The sequence below is a fragment of the Talpa occidentalis genome, unplaced genomic scaffold, assembly GCF_014898055.3.
Source record: "Talpa occidentalis isolate TD23 unplaced genomic scaffold, MPIMG_talOcc4v2.1 talOcc4.6, whole genome shotgun sequence".
NCBI lineage: Eukaryota > Metazoa > Chordata > Mammalia > Eulipotyphla > Talpidae > Talpa > Talpa occidentalis.
This window is the reverse complement of record NW_023604972.1, coordinates 13,383,618-13,403,538: the sequence shown is the minus strand read 5'-3', so window position 1 is coordinate 13,403,538 and position 19,921 is coordinate 13,383,618. Positions and strand designations below refer to the sequence as shown.

Genomic DNA, 19,921 nt, shown 5'->3' with positions numbered 1-19,921 from the left:
CCCAGGTCACAGATGTTAAGGCTGCGATAGGATTTGCTCTCAGGTTGAGCTGACTCCCCCTGGCCAGCCCCCTGGCAACTCTCAGGCACCTGCTCCTCTGTTTTTCTTTTGCGGAATCCTTGAAGGTCCTGGAAAATAGGTGGTGCCTTCCTCGACTGCCATCCCATGCTAAGCACACCCTGCCTGATGCTCAGGGGAAATTTTGAGGTTCCCTGGAAAGAATGTAGGGTCCCAGGAGTGACTCCCTAGCACAGTCCATGAAATGCTTTCACAAGCATTTTTATTTCATTCTCCAACATTCTCTGAAAAAGAGTCCCTTCCCACATCACAGCCAAGAGCGCTGAGGGTGAGTCCTGCCTTCGTACCCAGGGGGGGCCAGCCAGGGCTCCAACTCCCCAGAGGCCCCAGAGGCCAGTAGATGGGTACAGCGGGAAGGTAGCAGAGAGGGACGGAAGTGACAAGGGACACGCAGCAGCCCCGAGAGCCACATGACCTTTACCTCCAGCTCCTTCTTCCTTTCCAGACTCAGAGTGCAGTAGGGCCAAAGCCAAAGGGATTTCCTGGCCCATCAGCAACTACCGGCAGTCACTGGGGAGGTTTCTTCAAGTTCTAGGAAAACTCCTGGGCTCCTCAGGTGAGATGTTGGAGATGAAAATTTGTCCCTCAGAGGAGATTCTCCTGGGTCAAATCAAGCCACCCAACTGATATACTTCCTGGGACTGGTCCAATTTTTTTACTGTTATAGTTTTTCAATATAGACAAAAGAATATAATTTCATGGCCAAAAAATCAGGGCAAAAATAGAAATATAGTTTTATTTTCTTACACATTCACACATATGAATATGTAATTATAAATGTGTGATATAAATATGTATAATTTTCTTTATTTGTATTTCTAACCATCCATAAATGACTTAACAATTTTGTGAATGTAGGAAAAAGGAGTATTTTCTCGTGGGGTATTTTCTGCAGAAAAGAATGGCTTGAGGCTGAATGTAGGTCCAGCTGTGGGCAGGGGTGGGTGGCTGCGGTCAACTGTCTAGCCCATTTCATTCCCAGGGTCACCCTCTACCTGCCTGCGAGTGGGAGACCCAGAAGCAGAGACTGTGGATACATTTCTCAGTGAGGAACAAATCCCTTCAATGTCCATGCAGGACCTGGAGCAGCATGGGCTTATGTGGCGAGGGGCTCCTGCACCTGCCTTTAGCCACCCCTACAAGGCTGTGCTGCTAGAGACGGTATTTCTGCCCAGAGCATCCACTTGGGCCATGGGAATCCTAACGTTGGCCTCTGTGCCCATGGCCAAGTTCTCAGAGAGTGCAGGGGTCTGCACTGGGATGTCTTGTCCCTCCTCCAGGTCCTCCGAGCACTTGCTGCACTTGGGGCAGCAGCAGCAGCAGTGCGTCTGGCAGCACCTGGTGGCCAAGGAGACCAGGTTGTCCCAGGGTTTGAGCGAGCGCATCCACAGGGGCAGGAAGTCCCAGTCCTGCAGCTTCCTGGGCAGGATGCTCGGGCAGCGGGACTGCAGGAGATTGATGATCACCACCGAAAGGAGCACCAGGGTGAACAGCACCCCCAGACCCACTTGTACTGGCCAGTCAGCCATCAGGAAGCCAAACAGTGCCAGTGGGACCAGGAAGAAGAAGAAGATCAGGTAGAAGACAGCAAACCAGCGGTACTTAGCTGAGATGCTGCCCAGTGCCTTGGCCAGGCGGATGGGCAGGCGGGTGAACGGGATGGGGTACCACAGCAAGACACCGGAGATGATAATGAATAAGTGGCACAGCGCAATCTGAAACACAATAGAAATTGCCCAGGTGAGTGGGTCTGTTGTGTGGTGAAGGGGGGAAATAGGGGGTCACCCAGCAGCACCTAGGCAGAATCAAGGGTTTCCTTGTCTCCTTAGCTTGGCCCAGACCTCCATGACCTGAAGACCTACTGTGTGTCTTGGTTATGATGTTTTCAGTTGAGCAGCTTAAAGCTGATGGGGCAGAGAAAAATCTTACAGCAAAGCTGGTATTTCTGATTCGATGGCACAATTTTAGAGAGGGGAGAAAAGGAAGGAGGCTTATATTGACACTAAAAATAATAGAGCAGCAACTAATCCTCATAGTATATTCACTTTGTGGGGGGTCCATTCAAAGCACATTATGTGGTCTCATCAGCCAAAGATACCCTATGATGTCACCACTGAATAATCCCTGCCTTATATGGGAGGGAACTGAGGCAGCAGGAGGTTAAGCAATTTTCCCAAAGTCACACAGGTGGATGTGGTACAGGTGGGATTCACACCTGTAATATCTTCTACACCAGGTAGCCTGCTTCGAAGACCACACAGTTTGTCACTTTCCTATGTGAGCTCACGAGATGCCAGGCATCGTGCTGGGGGTTTGGACCGGTCGTAACCAACCCATATAGTAACCACCAGCCTCCTAAGCCACTGAGCATGTGCAGTGAGACTGCATTCCACTGAGATGTGCTGTGGGTGGAAAACACAAACTGGATTTCAAAGACTTGCTCCCAAAAAGGATGTAAATACAGCACTAATTTTTTATATTGATTATAAATTGAAATGTTAATGAACTAAATCAAGTACAATATTAAATTGACCCCCTGTTTGTTTGGTTTTTACTTTTAAAAAAATTGACTACTAAAACATTTCAATAACTGGTTATGAAAGAAGTGGTACACACCCTATCAGTATACACAAAAATAAACTCCAAATGGATTAACAGATTAGATATAATATCTTCTAGAATGAAATACATAGAAGGACATATTGGAAATACATTTGATGACATCAATGATAAAGATATTTTTGATGACTCCTATGACAAGGGAATTTAAAGCAAAAACAAACAATGGGGATTACTTCAAGTTAAGCTTCTACACAATGGAAAAAAAATACAAGCACTTAAAAAGACACCAGATTGAATGGGAGAAAATATTTAACCAACATATAACTAATAAGGGATCAATATCCAAAAATTATAAAAATACTCAAACAATTCAACAATAACAAAATAAACATGATATGCCAATTAATAAATGGACAGCAGGGTATTAACAGATAATTCACCAAAAAGGATATCCAGAAAGCCAAAAAACATGTAAAAAGCTGTTATCCTTACCTCTAATATTGAAGATGAGGTTAGCGCTACAATGAGATACCATCTCACGCCCATGAGGATGGCACATATTTAAAAGACCCCCAGGGCCTCTCCTGGTGGTACAGTAGTTGAGCGCTGGGCTGCAAAGCTGCCCGCAGCCTCTGCAGTGCCAGTTCGCTGCAACCCCGGCCACCGGTGAGGGTTCCACATGGCACGACAGAACTCTCCTGCTGTGCCCGCTGCTCCCCTCAGCAGTGTATTTCAGTCAGTCTGCCTGTTCTGGTCCCTGCTCTGGCTCTGGTGAATTCTCTCACCCTCCCGTGCTTCTGACTGTACTCAGTGCTTGTATAAATAAATAAATCTTAAAAAAATATAAATAAAAAATAAAAAGACCTCCAACTGGGGCCTACCCGGTGGTGCAGCAGGTTGAGCACAGCGCTGTGAAGCTGTCCGCAGCCTCTGCAGCGCCGGTTTGATTCCCGGCCGGCCAGGGAGATTCTCACATGGCGAGGCAAACCTCTCCTGTCTCGCCCACTGCTCCCCTCAGCAGTGCTTTCGGTCCATCTGCCTGATCTGCTCCCAGCTCCGTCTCTGGTGAATCCTCTCACCCTCCCATGACTCTGGACTCTACCTTAGCTCTTATATAAATAAAAAATAAATAAATAAATAAATAAATCTTTAAAAAAAAAAGACCTTCCAAAAAAGTGTTGGAGAGAACATGGAGAAACAGGAACTCTATTGCACTGTTAATGGGAATGTAAACTGGGTGCCTATTATGAAAAACAATCTGAACATACCTTAAAAAATTTAAAATGGAAGTGCCATATAACCTAGCAACCCCACTCGTAGTCACCTACACCAAAGAGTGTGAAACTATCATCAACAACAACAACAACAAAATGTTACATACTGTTCATAGAAACACTATTTACAATAAGTAGGACAAGAAATAGCACAAATGTACATTGATGGATGATTAGATCAAAAAGATGTAGGATATCCATACCATGGAGTACTGAGTAGTATAAGAAAGGATGAAATGCAGCCATTTTCAACAAAATGGAGGGAATCTGATAGACTTAATGTAGCAAACTCAGAATGATAGAAACGAATACTAGATATTTGCATAGCAGACAATTTGATAATGTAGAGCAGTTCAAAAACCAGTAGACATCACAAATATCCTGAGGGCTCTGAGGCTAAAAGGATGGAGGAAGGAAACAGACAAAAAATGAAAGAACTAAAAAACTTAACATTATATTAAATATAAAAAACAAATAACCCAATCAAAAAATAGGCAGAAGATCTGAATAGGACTTTTCCAAGGAGGATAGATGGGTAACAAGATATATGAAAAAGTGTTTATCACCATTTTAATAATGGAAAAGCAAATCAAGATCACAATGAGAAATCATCTTACATCAGTAAGAACAGTGTCTACTCCAAAGACTCCTAACAACAAGTGTCGGTGAGAACATGGGATTAAAAAGAACCTGATACACTGTTGGTGGGATTTTATATTGGTGCAGCCATTTGACAAGTGGTCTTGATTTATCTTCAAAAACTAAAGTAATTATACCATATGATCCAGCAATTACACTTCTGGATATTGATCCAAAGACTATGAAAACACGAACTTGAAAATTATAGTTTCCACAATGCTTACTATAGATTATTTACAACAAATAAGATATGAAAACCACCAACGTGCCCAATGATAGAGGTTTGGTTAACAGGGTATGCTATATTACATGATGGAATACTATTTGACTATAAAGAAAAATGAAATTTACTCTTTGCAACAAAATGGAAGGAACTTGAGGGAATTATGCTAAGCTAAGTTATCCAGAAAGGTAAACACCAATAACAATAATATAAGAGACAAAGCCAATGACCTGACAAAGACATTGATAATGGAACTGGGGGTACCAGAGGTGGAAAGGGTGGGGGAGTGGGAGATAGGGTGAAAGGGACATAAGGGATGCTGGTTGGTATTTGCTTTTTAAAACTGTTTTCTTTTTCTCCAAAAATAAAATAACAAAAAACTGACAATGGGAGTCTCCATCTATGGGCGTTGTTTTTTTTTTTTTTTTTCAAAGATTGATTTATTTATGCATAGAAGAGCTGGGGTACAGGCCAGAGGTGTGTGTGGGGAGGGGGTGAGAAGATTCACCAGAGACAGAGCAGGGAATAGAACAGGCAGATTGAAACACACTGCTGAGGGGCACAGCGGGCGAGACAGGAGAGGTCTGCTACACCATGTGAGTTAGCTCCCTGGCTGGGAATGGAAATTGTACTGTGTTAGTTGCAGAGAGCGTCATAGTGCTGATGCTTAACCCCTTGAACAACCAGGGAGGCCTGGAGTAGTGGGCTTTGACTGTTTTCCAAGCTGTGTGGTTGTGACTTTTCCTTGTATTGTAACAAAAAAGCTTGCCTTTTGTTTGAAGCCATCTGTTTATAAGATCATGTATAGAGATGTATCCCAGCCATAGAACTCCTACTCCACTCAGCATTTACTGACCTGGAGTGAGCTCCTCAAAGTGTTGCCAGGGCTGGCTAGGGCGGCCAGGATGGAGGTGGTGGTGGAACCAATGATGGAGCCCAGAGTAAGTGGATATGCCCTCTCAATGGATATCACGCCAATACCTGGGGGGGTGGAAGGAGGAGACACAAAAGCCATAGTATCAGTCACAAAGTATATGGAGCATGGCATTGGTGGCCAGATGGAGAAGCCAGAGTAAAACTCACCATACAGTGGGGTCATGGCAGTTGTGAACACGGAGCTGCTCTGCACAAGGAAGGTCATGCCTGCTCCCACAAGGATGGCCAGGTAGCCGGTCACCCAGGTGAAGGGGAAGGGAAAATCTGGAAGACAGAAGGAACAGGTCTTCACAGCCCTTCTAGGGAATGCATGAAATGGCGATCCGGTTGGAACATCTATAGGGCCCCAGGGGGAATGGGCTGGGAAAAGATCGTTAAGTTGTGTAAATGCCAACCACCCCGCACCATGGTCTGAAAGTGCATATTTTAATTTTAGAATCCTAAACCCTGCATATTTGCATGGTGGATCCACAGGAGTGGGTGTGTGGTAAGAAGGGTAGAAAACAAAGATACATAATCACTGTAGGTCAGAGGTGAGCAACGCTGTACCCAACTGCTGTGCACTGAAGGTCTTCCCCCCATTATATTCAGATATTGTAACCCTAACCCTCAATGTGATTCTGTCAGAGATGGGCTTTGGGAGGTAGCTAGGTCATGAGTGGATTAGTGCCTTTATAGAAGAGAGACCTCACATCTTCTCCACTCCCTCCTGCATGTAAGAACACAGTGAGAAGGTGGCCACCTGTGAAACAGGAAGCAGGTGCCCGTAGACTCTGACCTGATGGGCGCTCTGATCTTGAATATCCCTGTCTGCAGCACTGTGAGACACAAATTTCTAAGGCCCTCCCCTCTCAGGATGTCCATAGAGATGCCAAGTCCTAGAAGGTCCAGGATGGGGTCAGTGTACTTACCAGTGTTGATGGTCTTCTTAATGACAGCAGCTACCTGCCCCCTGAGCATGGAGCCCAGGATATTGACGAACATGATCAGGCAGCCACAGAGGACCAGCAGGGAGGCAATCAGCAGAATAATGCCAACAGCATAATCCGGGAGGTTGAAATTCACAAAGATGTGCTGGCCTGAGGAGACCATGGGAAATCCTGTTAGGAGCACAGAGACCACCCAAGGCCACAGAGTATTATTTATTCCTGAACATCTTTCTGCCCTAGAGTAGCAGAACCTGGTTTTTAATTTGACATGTGACAGTCCAGACGCCCAGCCTCCCTTGCATCTACATGTAGCCCTGAGAACATGTTCTGGGAGGTGCATCAGCTGATGCTCGAAGATGAAGTGAAATCCTTCAAGTCATTCAGTAGGTCAGGGGTGACACTGGCCTCCAGCCAGATCTTCTACCTCTGAATCCCATGTGTGCTTTACTCACTATGCTGGGGTTGCTTAAAACAAAATATTTGAGGAGGGTAAGACCTGCAAGTAGGGGTATTGTTAATTTAAACATCCTTGTTTTTTAAACTCTCTGGGTGCCCTCATGATGGTTCCAGCAAAACATGTATATAGAAATGGATGTATAGCACCTAGGGTATGGATGGGGGGCTTGATTCCGTGTGGTGAAGCACACCTGTTCACACTTAACGTACGTATGGGATAGTGAATAGGAGGACAAGAAGCAGAGAAATACAAATGGTATAAAAGGAATGCACAGAAAAATTAAAGATGTCTGGTCTGGAGAAGTTTGCAGATACAATGTTACATCATATCACATATAGAAATAATATCATGAAATCATGTGCATTCCTGCTATTTCAGAAAAACAGGAGCATCTGGCAGGAGGCTCACTACTTGCTTAGTGCCCCAGCCAGGGCCGTGAGTGGGGCTGGTGCATAGTAGGGACTCGTGCCTGAGGGTGTTATGTCTGTTCTGTGTGGGCCCAACATCTCCTACCCCTCTGGTTGTCACCTCATTAGAGTCTCTACCAAGAGGACGCCAAGGCTCCTGGAGGGAACACTCTAGAGTGTGCTGATGATGTCTGAGGAGGAGCTGGAACTGCCAGAGAACTGGGTGTCAGGCCCCACGTCTGCCCCTCTCGTGAGACCTTGGGTCTGTCACCTGCCCTGAGCCTCAGTTTCCTCTGCAGTGGAAGCAAGTAGCTCAATGAACAGGTTGCGTCCGTGCTCAGTAAATCTCACTGTCCTTCTTCCATTTGTGACTGGGGCTCCACACACATAAGCAACACCCATCGGCCCCCCAGGCAGTTCCCCCCAACCCATGGCTGAGGTCTGCCTGCCCCACTCACACTTGGCGATGTTCTCCTGGTAGGTTACGTTTTTGATGGTCCAGGTGGAGACACCATCCGTCCAACAAAGGGGTGGGGAGGTGCAGTTCTCAGGTGAGGGGACGGTGACATTCACCTGAGTCTGTGACAAATATGAGAATAGTATTTACAATCCCCAGTTCTCTCTTTTGGTGGGAGCAGCTGATAATGTGGGGAGTGGGGGCATCACATACACACAGGTGTATGCACCTGTGAGCACGACGCACTATTTCCACATGTCAAGCCACCAGTGGAAACACAGAGGCAGGAGAGATAAGCCAAGAGACACCTATGTAAGGACCAGCCAGCAACAATATGCTTGTGTTGTGGGAGATGGAGCAAAGCGGGTTGTCTGTCCTATTCCTTCTTTCTGTCCACCCAGAATTTAAGAACTTGTGTTTTCAAGTGTTCTCACTGGCCGGTATTTATTATTCATGAGTTCCTAATTTTCTTCCCCCTAGGTTTTTCCCTCCTTTAATGAAGGTTTTGCTTAAAGTACAGATGCAGCTGTTTACCCACCCAGAAATATTTTTACAAACTCACCTTATTGGTAAAAGTTTCACACCAAATCTTGACCAGACTTTTGTCTTTGATGGATTCATCATTCATCGCAATTTGGTTGATAACATTTACATCCAACTGAGGAAGGTAATAAACGAGAGTCATCAGAGCTGACTGTGGAAGGGTCATGTGTCCATGCTAGAGGGGTTCGGTGGGCAGGAACCTGACAGTGAGCCCCTGCAGGAGTCACCTGTGGCTCCCCCTAGCTGCACTCCCAGGGTGGAGCACAGCACCTGGAGGTCAGCGAGCATTTGGTAAGTTAACAACGATGAGCTGAATCAAGGTTGGTGTGTAGGAATGGGCTACAGACATTCACTGGGGGACCAATGACATGGAAATACAGAAGGACAGAGTGGAAGGGAAGGTCCAAGCTGGCCCTTTCTTTCCAGGGCCATGTCCACGAAGCCTGCTGACATTTATTTCAATAACATAGCAGACCCTAGTGGACAAGAGGCAGACCCTAGTGGACAAAGAGACAGCAACCTGCCTCTTTGCTCAGGGGCTGGATAATCCTTAATCAGTGAACCCCCTGGGACCGAGATTCATCATGGGGACATAACGGCTCCAGCAGTGCAATGAAAAACCCTTGAGTATTTAGCAGCTCCCGTCCTGATCCCAATAAAGATGCCATACACAACTGAAGTCAAGGAGATAAAAGAGGCAAATTTCTGGAACAAGTATCCCGAAAGTTTTGCTCTCCCGGTCTTTTCCAGAGGCAGCTACAGAGCAGTGATTACAGGCCCTCATGCTTCTCCACCGCGTTTGCCTCACTGAACAAGGGGGGGTCAGAGAGGTACATGAGCTCTGCCCGCTCTGAACAAAGCTGGGTTACCTGGATAATGAGCTTTGTCAAGGGAACTGTGACAACTTTCAGGAGTGCCGGGGCATCCTCTCCATTCTTGAAGTGGAAGGTGTCTACGACAAGGTTAGACAGGGTCTCCAGGTAATGGGTGGCAGCCTCCAGAGGCAAGAGCACAAACACAGTGAGGAAGTTGAAGAAGTCATCAACGGTGGCACCTGCAAAAGCCCTACAGGACAGCACCCCCAAGTCACAGTGAGATTAGTCACCAGTCTAGACAGGTCAGTACCGAGTCTTCTCTAGATGCCCCTGATACATGGACTCGCATGTGTATAATCTTAGTTTATAACTGAGGAGGGATTTGTACACAAATCCCCAAGTGTGTGTTATTAATATTCCCATTTTATCAGTGAGGAACTGAGGGTAAGAAAGCTAGGGGGTGGAAACTGTGTGGGCACTGCCCAAGATCTTGTGTCCCGGTGTGGACAGAACCCTTCTCACCAGGCGACGGAGCACTCAGCCTTCTCTGCTGAGCGGGACACAAGGAACTCGACATATGATGGATACAAAAATTAGCTCAGGGACCAGTTTTTGGAAAACTGCATCAGCCCACTTAGAATCATGAGGGTGGAGGACAAGCTTCCTTTGCAAAGGCAGGAACAGGATGGGGTGCTTATTAAAACTCTGGACGCAAATGTAATCCTTTTTTCTTTTCTTTTCTTTTCTTTTTTTTTTTGTGCTCTGGAAAGGTGCTCAAAGGTGCTTATTGATTGATTGATTTTTTATTATTTAGAATATGTATTTCAATGCACTGCTAAGAGAAGCAGTGCGCAAGACAGGAGAGGCCTGCCGCACAGAGAGTGAGGGGCCTGAGGCTCTGTTTACACTCCAGGTGTCTTCAGTTGGTTGGGGGGACTGCTTGGGTGTGTCCTGACCGATGATCAGTTGTTGAGCAGAGTTTCAGGAACTGGGGACTGTAGTGTGCATGTTACTGGGGATAACAGTGAGGAGCATGTTGGTCCAAAGGCCAGCCACAGAGGGAGAGCAAAGGGCTGCCAGACTGTGCAGCTTGTGGGGACCTTCTAGGAAAACTTGGGAGTGCCCATACCCAACCCTTTCAGTTGCCATCTACAAGCCAAACAGCCTAACAGGGGTTTCAAAAGAACAAAAGGGTAAATGTTTTCCTCAATAGTACCTCTACACATCGGGGGCCTCCCTGGTGGTGCAAGGGGTTAAGCACCGCACTAAGAAGCAAACCGCAGCCTCTGCAGCATGAGTTAGATCCCCAGCTTGCCAGGGAGCTACCCACATGGCGCAGCAGACCTCTCCTGCCTCATCCGCTGCTCCCCTCAGCAGTGTAATTCGGTCAATCTGCCTGTTCTGTTGCCCAGTCTGTCTCTGGTGAATCCTCTCACCCCCCTGCATCATTGGCCAGTACCTCAGCTCTTGTATGCATAAATAAATAAATTAAAAAAAAAATAGTACCTCTCCATGGACCTAAAATGGCGGCGACATGAGGGTTGGGAAGGGCTGTTCAAGTGGGGAGGTTGGTAGTTTGGGTACAAGTTGAGCTGCCTCTGAGTATTCCCTGAGTGGCCAGCAGCCTGGGGGGCTTAGGTCATGGCCTAGGTGGGGGTGCAAGACCCAGGAGGCAGTCTGAAGAAGAGCCTCATATCCAAGAAGACCTTGAGGAAAGACCAAGTAGTCTTCATACCCATCTGCTGCCAGAGGGTGGGAAGTCGGGCACTGGTACTGACAAAGGGCAAACATCTAAAACATCCAAATTCTTAGTAAAAAGAGAAATGGAAAGGGGTCTGGTGTACGAAGCATCTGGGTTGGAATAACATGCAAGAAAAAAAAACAATAAAGACTATTTCAGAAAAAAAAAAAAGAAAGAAAACCAAACAGAAAGACCCAAATCTGCATGTCAGAACACTCAGAGCCAAAAGGGAGCTGGGTTAGAATAGACAGAAGCTGGTGAGACATATTAGCAATAAGGGAAATTAACTTGCGATTTACTCATATGTATAAAAATTCACCTATCATATTACCTAATTGGCAAAATATTTTTTTTTTAAGATTTATTTTTATTTATTTATTTATTTATTTATTTATTTATTTATTTATTTATTTATTTATTTATATAAGCACTGGGTACAGTCAGAAGCGCGGGAGGGTGAGAGAATTCACCAGAGCCAGAGCGGGGAGCAGAGCAGGCAGAAGGACCGAAGTACACTGCTGAGGGGAGCAGCGGGCGGCAGGAGAGGTCTGCGCGCCATGTGGGACCCTCCTCCGGTGGCCGGGGAGCAGCCGGGGATCGAACTGGCGCTGCAGAGGCTGCGGGCAGCTTCACAACCCAGCGCTCAACTGCTGCGCCACCGGGGAGGCCCCAAAATTGGCAAAATATTTTAAGACACCTGTAGATGTTTGAAATCATAATAGTGGCAGGAATCTATAAGGCCATGATCCAAACCACCAGGAAAGAAAGTCACTCATCCCCCGTGATGTCACTGAGACAATCTGCCCAGATTCCCCTCCAGGGGCTGGGAGTCCATCTCGTTCCTACGTGCGGGCAGCTCCAGGGATTCTGTGTATATTTCACAAGTTATTCGGGGCAAATATCAGTGTAACAGGCCTCCCCTGGTGGCGCAGGTGGTTGAGCCCAGTGCTGTGAAGCTGTTCCCAGCCTCTGCAGCACGAGTTTGATCCCAGCTGGTCGGCAAGATTCCCACATGGTGCAGCAGACCTCTCCTGTCTCACCCGCTGCTCCCTTCGGCAGTGTATTTCGTCAGTCTGCCTGTTCTGTTCCCCACTCTGTCTCTGGTGAATCCTCTCACCCTCCCCCACATCTGGCCTGTACCCCGGTTCTTGTATGCATGAATAAATAAATCTTTAAAAAAAAAAATCAGAGTAACAGAGAAGGACTCACCTCTGGAGAAAAAAAACTGGGGTCGAGTCCCAGCTATGCCCTCCCTGAGGTACGTGGCCTGTTCATGTTTCCACATGAATAAATGGGGCTGAGAAAGTCTACCCGCTGCTTGAGAAATCCGAGCAGGAGCCCCCGGGGATGCACATTGTGACCGTGACCTCGGGACACTGGTGCAGGGAGGAGGCCTTGGCGAGGCTCAGGGGGGATGCGTGGCCCCGAGGGCTCCGGCTGCCTGCTGGTCACCCGCAGACAGGGAGTGGGGTCTGCTGCCCCCCAGCTGCCAGGGGATTGCTCGTGCGGCCCACGCAGAGCTGCGGTCAGAGCAACGTGCAGACCAGCCCGAAGGGCTTCTGAATTGCAATAAACTCTGGAAAAGGCCCATCCCCCCTGAGCAGAGAGGCCAGGATATGCACTTGATTTTCACATTGACCTTTTGGAGGAAAATGGTTTCCTTTGCCTGTGTTCATCCTGAACCATCCTCAGGTCTTACCTCCACAAAGAACATTCTGACATTTTATTAGCATGACGTGAAGACAAAGAAAAGTTGTCCCAAATGAAGGCTTTGGGAGTGTTTTTTCTGAGCATGGGGACAGAAATCCTACCCTAGCTGGCTTTGCTCCAGGCCCCTCACTCAGCGCTTGCCCCTGGGATTGTGCCCTCAGCCCAGTGACCCCACAGTGGTGGAGACCCATTATACAGCCCCCCCTTGGGGGCTGGGTTTAGCTGCCCGGTAGGTGTGTGCCCGCCTCCCTCCAGTACCCACAGCAGCTCCAGGGATGACAAGCCACTGCCACGGGCTCAGTGAAGGAAGTTCCTACAACATGGGCAGCAGCGGGGCCCTGGGGGCGCAGGGCTGGTGCGGAGCCTCCTACCTTCGGAACTCGTTGCGGTCTCCCGCCTGCATGAGCGCCACGATGGTGTTGGTGATGGACGTCCCGATGTTGGCCCCCATGACAACGGGGATGGCGGTCCTCACGGTCAGCACTGAGGGTGGGAAAGGTGGTTGGCACTTTGGGAAGGCAGCCTGGCCACGTCCTGATGGCCTGAGGCAGGGGGAACTCATTCAGGCTGACAGGCCTCTATAGCAGCAGGTCTTAACCTCTTCGGGGTCTGCACCTGGCTGTGAATCTCATGAAGACTAGGGTGGCTCTCCATAGAGATAGGCACATGATCCCACCACCCCCGCCAAATTTAATGTGCATAATTTTCAGAAATCTCTAGAATTCCATAAGCCCTCTGCGAATCCCACTTTTAAATGGCTAATTCCCCTCTCCTTCAATTACAGGTGGGGCAGTTTACAGAAGACCAGCAAATAATGTTTAAGAACTTGTTTATTTATAATAACCAATTCCTGGCAGTATAATTTTTTAAAATTGATACTGTATTGCCACAATGTCCTGACATTAAAAGTAAGTACTTTGAAGAACTAATGTCTTTTTCTAATTTCCTCCAGAAAAACATTTAATTAAATCTGGCCCCATCAGAGGTATGTCCTCACTTAGCCAGAGAAAATATCAGAGGGTCGGGCTTGGCAGACCAGCTTCCAGAGTTCAGTTGTCCCAAAGCCAATGTGCGCTGTGCTGATAGGTCTGGATTCCCAGCACTGAGAGTGATGGGGGTGTCCCGAGCCTACACTATCCAAGATGGGGACACTAATACCTGACCACTGACCCTATGAAACAGTAAGTGTGCAACTGAAATTTATAATTTAAATTAAAATTGCATAAAATTTGGCCTCCCTGGTGGTGCAGGAGTTAAAGTCTCAGCATTACCAAGCTATCGCCAGCCACTGCAACACGAGTTCGATCCCCAGCCAGGGAGCTGACCCACATGGCACAGCAGACCTCTCCTGTCTCACCCGCTGCTCCCCTCAGCAGTGCATTTCAGTGGATCTGCCTGTTCTGCTCCCCACTCTGCCTCTGGTGAATCCTCTCACCCCTGCACGTGTGACCTACACCCCAGTTCTTGTATGCATAAATAAAAATAAATCATTAAAAAAATTAAAATTACATAAAATTAAAGATCCAAACGTGGCTAGGGACTCCTGGACTGGACAGACGGTTCTGAGTTTTCAAGCATCGGAGCTTGTGTTCAACTCACCCATGGGACTAGAAATGGGAGACTGCCTGGGTCCAAGTGGAACACATGGCAGGTGGATGTTTTCAGAGTAAGTCCCAGACTCCCAGACAAGCTGTGAAAAGCTGGTATGTCTGGGCTCGTGGGAACCTGGACTCACGTGAGGAGGCCACCATGCTGACGATGATGGAGGAAGCCGTGTTGGAGCTCTGAACCAGGACGGTCACCAACATCCCAATCACCAGACCCCCCATAGGCGTGGACATAATAGAGTTGTTGCTGAAGAAATGGCTAGCAAGTTTAGCTGGGAGAAAAAAAAACAAACAACCCATGAGCATGAAATGGGGGTTAGCAGGTCACTAGTGCACTGAAGCCTTAACTATAGTCAGCTGTTTATGGGATGGACGTTTGCCCAACAGTGGTATTACTGGGTCATATGGTTTTTCCATTTTTCGATTAAATTTTTTATATATTTTTTTACATCATTGGTCACTTTTAAACAATGTTTGCTTTCCCCTGCCCCCACCCCCCACCCCCCCATAGAATTTCCTTTTTAAGGTAAATCCAGACTGCTTTTCATAACAGGTGCAGAAGTGTATCTTCCTACCAATAGGACCGTGGGATTCCTCGTTCTACACACCCTCTGCAGCACTGTTGGGGGTCTTTGTAATGTGTGCCATTCTCACAGGTGTGAGATGGTATCACCTGTGGCTCCACCTGTACCTCTCTAACTGGGAACATGATGAATATTCGTTCTTGTATCTAACAACTTTCTGCAGCTCTTCTTAGGGGAATTGTCTGTTTAGATCTGCTGCCATGTATTCATGGATTGGAGTTTTTTTATTGCTGAATTCTATAAATTCTTTATACACAGAAAATGTACTTATCCCATAACACACTCAGTTGGGTGGTCAATGAATGGAAAGCGATCCCCTCACATAAGCCTTTAATGAAATCTCTTCCTGCCTGGGTTCATGGACAAACACAGGTTCTGAAGAACCTGGAAGAGGCTCTGCCTGGGGCTCCTGAGCTAAGCCCCCACATTCAGGTCATGGCATTTTATAGGTCTCAGGTCTGTGTTTTCTAAAATGCATAAACTTCACAAAGGAAATGAGTGTCTTCCAATCCTAACAAACCTAGAGGCGGCAGCTAGGGGAAATTAGACGAGATGCGAAGGTATGAATGAAAATTAGTAACATGACTCACCCCAGGTCATCGACCCCTCCCTCCATACCTCCAACCAGCTTGAAGGCACTGCTGAGCACATCCAATGAACACATGAACAAGTAAAGAAATCCCAGAAGCAAAATGAATGTCCCGATTCCTCGGAAGACACAGAGAATCTTCCCTTTGGTGTCTCTGTCTGGAGGAGGGGAAAAGGCACAAAGGCTTTTAGTGTCTGAAACACTGAGCTTTGCAATGAGCTCGGACTCCCCTGGTCCAACCGGCCATGCAGCTGCAAGCTCTGATGCACAGCAAGGCCTGGAGATGGCCCAGCAATGGCCGCCCTCTGCAGTGACCACTGCCAGCCATGTCTACATTTGGGCTGTGGCACAGACAGCCCAGCCAGGCCCCATGCTCAGCTGAACCATGTTCCTGATGAGCCATCACAGCACCTGCCACTGAGGAGTGGGGGCAGAGGAAATGGCTCTCCGAGCACTTGCAGAACAGCACAGAGCACTTTCTCAAATATGGCCACAAGCATGCCATTACCACCTGCACTGGGGGAGGGCTTGGGCCCTAATACACCATGGAATTGTACATCCTTGACTGCTGTTTCTCCACTCAATTTTCACGTGCTCCTCATCTGCTCTCTCCCACCTCCCACCCCTGCCCAGCTGTCTGATCCACAGACCGACCTTTCATCTGCACCTGCAAATTTAAGTGCAACGCTTGCTGGCACCCTGCTGATCTGCAGAACGTTCTCTGTCTTCTGAAGACTTCCCTGGGGGGCTACTTGTAGGTGAGAGGACACCCCCCAGCACCAGTTCTATCTACAGCCCCTGATAGTACCTGGGACAGGTGAGTCACAGTGGATCTAAGGATCACCCAGTGACTTCTCTGGTGCCTATCCCAGTGCCTGGCACAGTTGGAGAATGAAAGTGAGGACCAAAGGTGCCCTGTCATCACGCTGTTTTAGGGTCTAGGCCTCCTGGTCCTGCAGGGGCACCCCCCACCCCCGCCAGGACCTCTGCTCCTAGGGCAGGAAACTGTGGGGACTTGGAGGGTGACATGAGGCAGAGTCACTGGAAGTGGTGAGCTTGGCCCCTCCTGCTGCCCCCCCACCCCATGTTTACCTGACCACTTGATGCCCTTGTCCTGAAGGGCAGGCAGATCCCAGGGGTCTTCCTTCTCTGCAGGCACCTCCATCAGAGCCACGGTGGTGTAGGACGGCAGAAGCTCTATCTCGGTTAACAGGGGACCAGGGTCATCTGTCCAAACCAACATCAGGGCATGAGGAATGAGGGGTCAGAGTCAGGAGCCCTGGGCCCTCAGGGAGGCCAGCCCAAGACTGGATGACCTGACTCACTTCTGAGGGTGTCCTCGTCTTCCCCGGGCTGGGTGCGCGGCCCACTAGCAGCCCCCTCCGTACATTCGCGCTGGGCATTGTCCAGCTCAGGGCAAGAAGCCATGGTCTGTGGATGGAAAACAGAGTTAGGGGAGCAGCCACAGAAAGAGGGGCCCTCAGTGATTGTGGCAGGGAGCGCAGGGGCTGCGAAAATCAGTAGGGGGTGCAGGGGAGTGAAGGGTGTGGTGATATGAACTTGGAGGTGAGCAGTGGTGAGCACCAAATTTCAGCCCTTGAGTCCATCTCTCCAATTTGCCAAAGACCTGGGTACAGAGACACGAAGGATTTTATCCCATGACTATAAGGGGTGAAGTGAGAGGCCAGGAGTGAAGGTTCCAACATGCAGCCTCCCCACAGACCCGCGGCAGCTGTGAGGAGGAGGCGTCCTCCGGCCCCTCAGAGCAATGCAGCACAAGGGGCCCCGGCCCAGGCTCAGGGGACCACGGGGTATGGAGAGCTGGCCGCAGCGTCCCTCGACTGGGCCCCACTGTCACTCACATGGCTGGAAAGGCCAGCAGACAGTGCTGTCCTGACAGGCCGCTGAGCTCCCACTGAGGCTTCTGGCAGGCACACGCCTGGCTGCTGCGGCACCTGCCGACTTGGGAGGGTCTGGGCTGAGCAGGAAGGTGGCTGAAAGGAGCAGACAGGGCACTGAGTTTGAGGTGAGGCCACAGGCTCCCAGGGGCGGGGCCTGTCTGGAATCTGTTTCCCTAGGGAGGGGCTCTGACACTGCCTGGAGGGGTCCTGCTGACTTGCTCCCCTCCCCAGGTTCCTGAGCCAGCTGCTGCCCTCCCTGCCTGCCCCCAAGGCCACATTTGGGGCACCTGGCTTTCTGACAGAAGAGGCAGAGAAGAAAGGGCCTCCAGGGGCAGCTGGTTATAAATTCAGAGAGATGCCCCTGCCCAGGTGGGACAAGAGGGGCAGGCGGGGGAGGCCTGGCTCAGGGCATCACCCACAGGCTCTTTGCTACATCCCCACCCCCACCCACCACCCCCATCCCTGCAATTGAATTGCTGTGTTGAGAACCCTTCTGGCTCATCTTCCTGCCCCAACATGGGCACCCTGTGGCAAGAGCAACTCTGCTGGCCAAGAAGAGGACCCTTCTCTGCCCTTCTGGGCCTGGGGAGCAGGAAATGAGGGGTTCCTGGCAGTCACCCTCCCCGTTGGCACTGTATGGTTTGGGAATGCCTCCCTCACCCCACCCCAGACCTGTTCTGGGGTCTCCTGTGCAGAACAGAGCAGCCCAAGGCCATCTGGTGAATGAATCTGTGTAAGTCCCTCCTCTGAACAGTCCGGGGAGGGGTGAGTCTTATTCCCGATTTACAGATAAGGAAACCAGAACACCCAAGCAGTGAAGCCAGTAGGCCCAAGGCCTTAGGCAGGATTTGAGAGGTTTTCTCACTCCAGGGCCCTACTGGCCCTTGCTTTCAATTCCCACAGGACCGGGAACACCTCCGGGGGAGTAAGTCACCCATGAATGCCATCAAGAGTGAGGGGCATCTGGTTAAAGGCCCAACACCAGGCAAACATAAAGGTGTTCCTGCAGCCCTTGAGGATCATATCCAGTGGCCCGCAAGCCCTCACCAGGCTGTCCTGGGAAATGTCATTCCACCCCAGGCGAGGGCGGGCTGAGCAGGTGGGGACGATGTGGTTGAAAATGGTATCGACAGTTTATTCCCAAGTATTTGCCTCCACAAATTGTTTTCTTCATTAAATCAACCCCAGGTATTTTTATGTCACCTCTGGCGCAACAGCAAAACCCAGGGTCCCTCCTTCCCCCACTAGGGATTTGCTTCAATGGGGGGGTGAGTATTGGGGGTGGGATATGGAGAGGTAACTTGTCCACATGCAAACCTCTTGCACAGCCCGTCTTTCTGCCCGAGTTGCCAAAGTGACAGTGTAACAGGGTGGTCCCCCTTAATAGGCAGGTTTGTGGGGTCTGGGGTGCCCCTCTCCCTGTCCTATAACAACAGGAACAGAGAAGAGAGCCCCGGCAGCTGGTGGGCTGGCAGCAGCCAAGAGCCAAAACTCCTGACACTCTGAAACATGGTCCCTCCAGCGAGCCCCAGCTGTGCCCAAGTGCCCAGCACAGGGCAGGTTCAAGAACTGCCCCCGCGGAGGGGCAAGAGAGGCCAACAAGACCCCAGCAAGCAGAGCCAGCCCAGAAACGTCTTGGGGAACCGACCCAGGGAGCAAGAAGGGTGCTGGGCCATGAAACCCACAAGCTGCTCCCCTGACATCAACATGTTGGGGAAAGTCCTCTCCCCTCTGAGGGACAGACTCAGGTTCCCTCAGCTCAGGCCAGCCTCCCCTGGGGGCATCCGCCCTGGGGGGTCTGAAGCCTGAGTTAACTCCATTCCTGTGCCCCCTCCTTCCTGACCTGGAGAGGCTGAGTTCCCCACCCCTACCACTACCCCCTGTGCATCCCGTAAGCCATTTCCCAGCCGCCCTCCCAGCAGCCTCTGCTCTGAAAACACTGAGGACTCGTGGGCTCTGGTGTCCAGACAAGGGAAGGTCTGCAGGCCCTTTGCTCTGGGCCCCCTGCGTGGATGGAGCAGCAGCTGGCTCTAGTCTGCAGGGCCCAGATGGTGACTCTGCAGACAAGGAGGGGAGCACGTGGAAGTCACCGTGGGGCGTGGCCTCACTGGGGCCACACAAACTAGATCCCAGCACAGGGAAGACTCATCTAATCCCTCTTGTCGAGATGTCACAGGGACCTGCTTAGGTCTCAGAACTAGTGCGTGTCCAGAAAGCGAGCCTGTCATCCCCTCCCTGAGACCTTCCACTACCCCGTCCTTCCTCCCAAAGCACAGACATCTGCACTCCTAGAAACCCAAGTGACTGGGGGGTAGCCCAGTCACCTGTTTGTAAGGCATTAGAGGAGTTGTGGTGACAGCGATGGCCGCAACATGAAGAAGAGGGAAAACACGGCAAACTGGATGAAGTTTCCTGAGGTCATCCCTAGAAGGATTAAGTCAAAAAGATTCTTTGAAGTGAAGGAAGTGA

The 19,921-nt window shown here is 49.5% G+C and overlaps 1 protein-coding gene across 1 annotated transcript; it reads right to left on the bottom strand.

The window, feature by feature from the left end:
- Positions 1-933: 933 nt before the first annotated feature.
- LOC119261308 (sodium-dependent phosphate transport protein 2B-like) lies at positions 934-17,541 on the bottom strand. The gene is made up of 13 exons (XM_054688004.1): positions 17,414-17,541; positions 16,877-16,982; positions 16,644-16,778; positions 15,581-15,709; positions 14,507-14,650; positions 13,143-13,254; positions 9,375-9,570; positions 8,525-8,620; positions 7,964-8,084; positions 6,624-6,791; positions 5,860-5,976; positions 5,633-5,757; positions 934-1,793 (listed from the first exon to the last, which is right to left on the bottom strand). The coding sequence occupies exons 2-13, from the start codon at positions 16,977-16,979 to the stop codon at positions 1,215-1,217; spliced, it is 2,025 nt and encodes a 674-aa protein (XP_054543979.1). The 5' UTR covers positions 16,980-16,982; positions 17,414-17,541; the 3' UTR covers positions 934-1,214.
- Positions 17,542-19,921: the final 2,380 nt, after the last annotated feature.

Bases quoted from the DNA above. Each gene is read 5' to 3' on its own strand.
- LOC119261308 (XM_054688004.1), bottom strand. From the start codon at position 16,979: ATGGCTTCTTGCCCTGAGCTGGACAATGCCCAGCGCGAATGTACGGAG. The intron at 15,710-16,643 runs GTAAACATGGGG...CCCCTCCTCCAG, and splicing joins CAAGGGCATCAAGTGGTCAG to ACAGAGACACCAAAGGGAAG. The intron at 14,651-15,580 runs GTATGGAGGGAG...TTTTTCTCCCAG, and splicing joins TGCCTTCAAGCTGGTTGGAG to CTAAACTTGCTAGCCATTTC.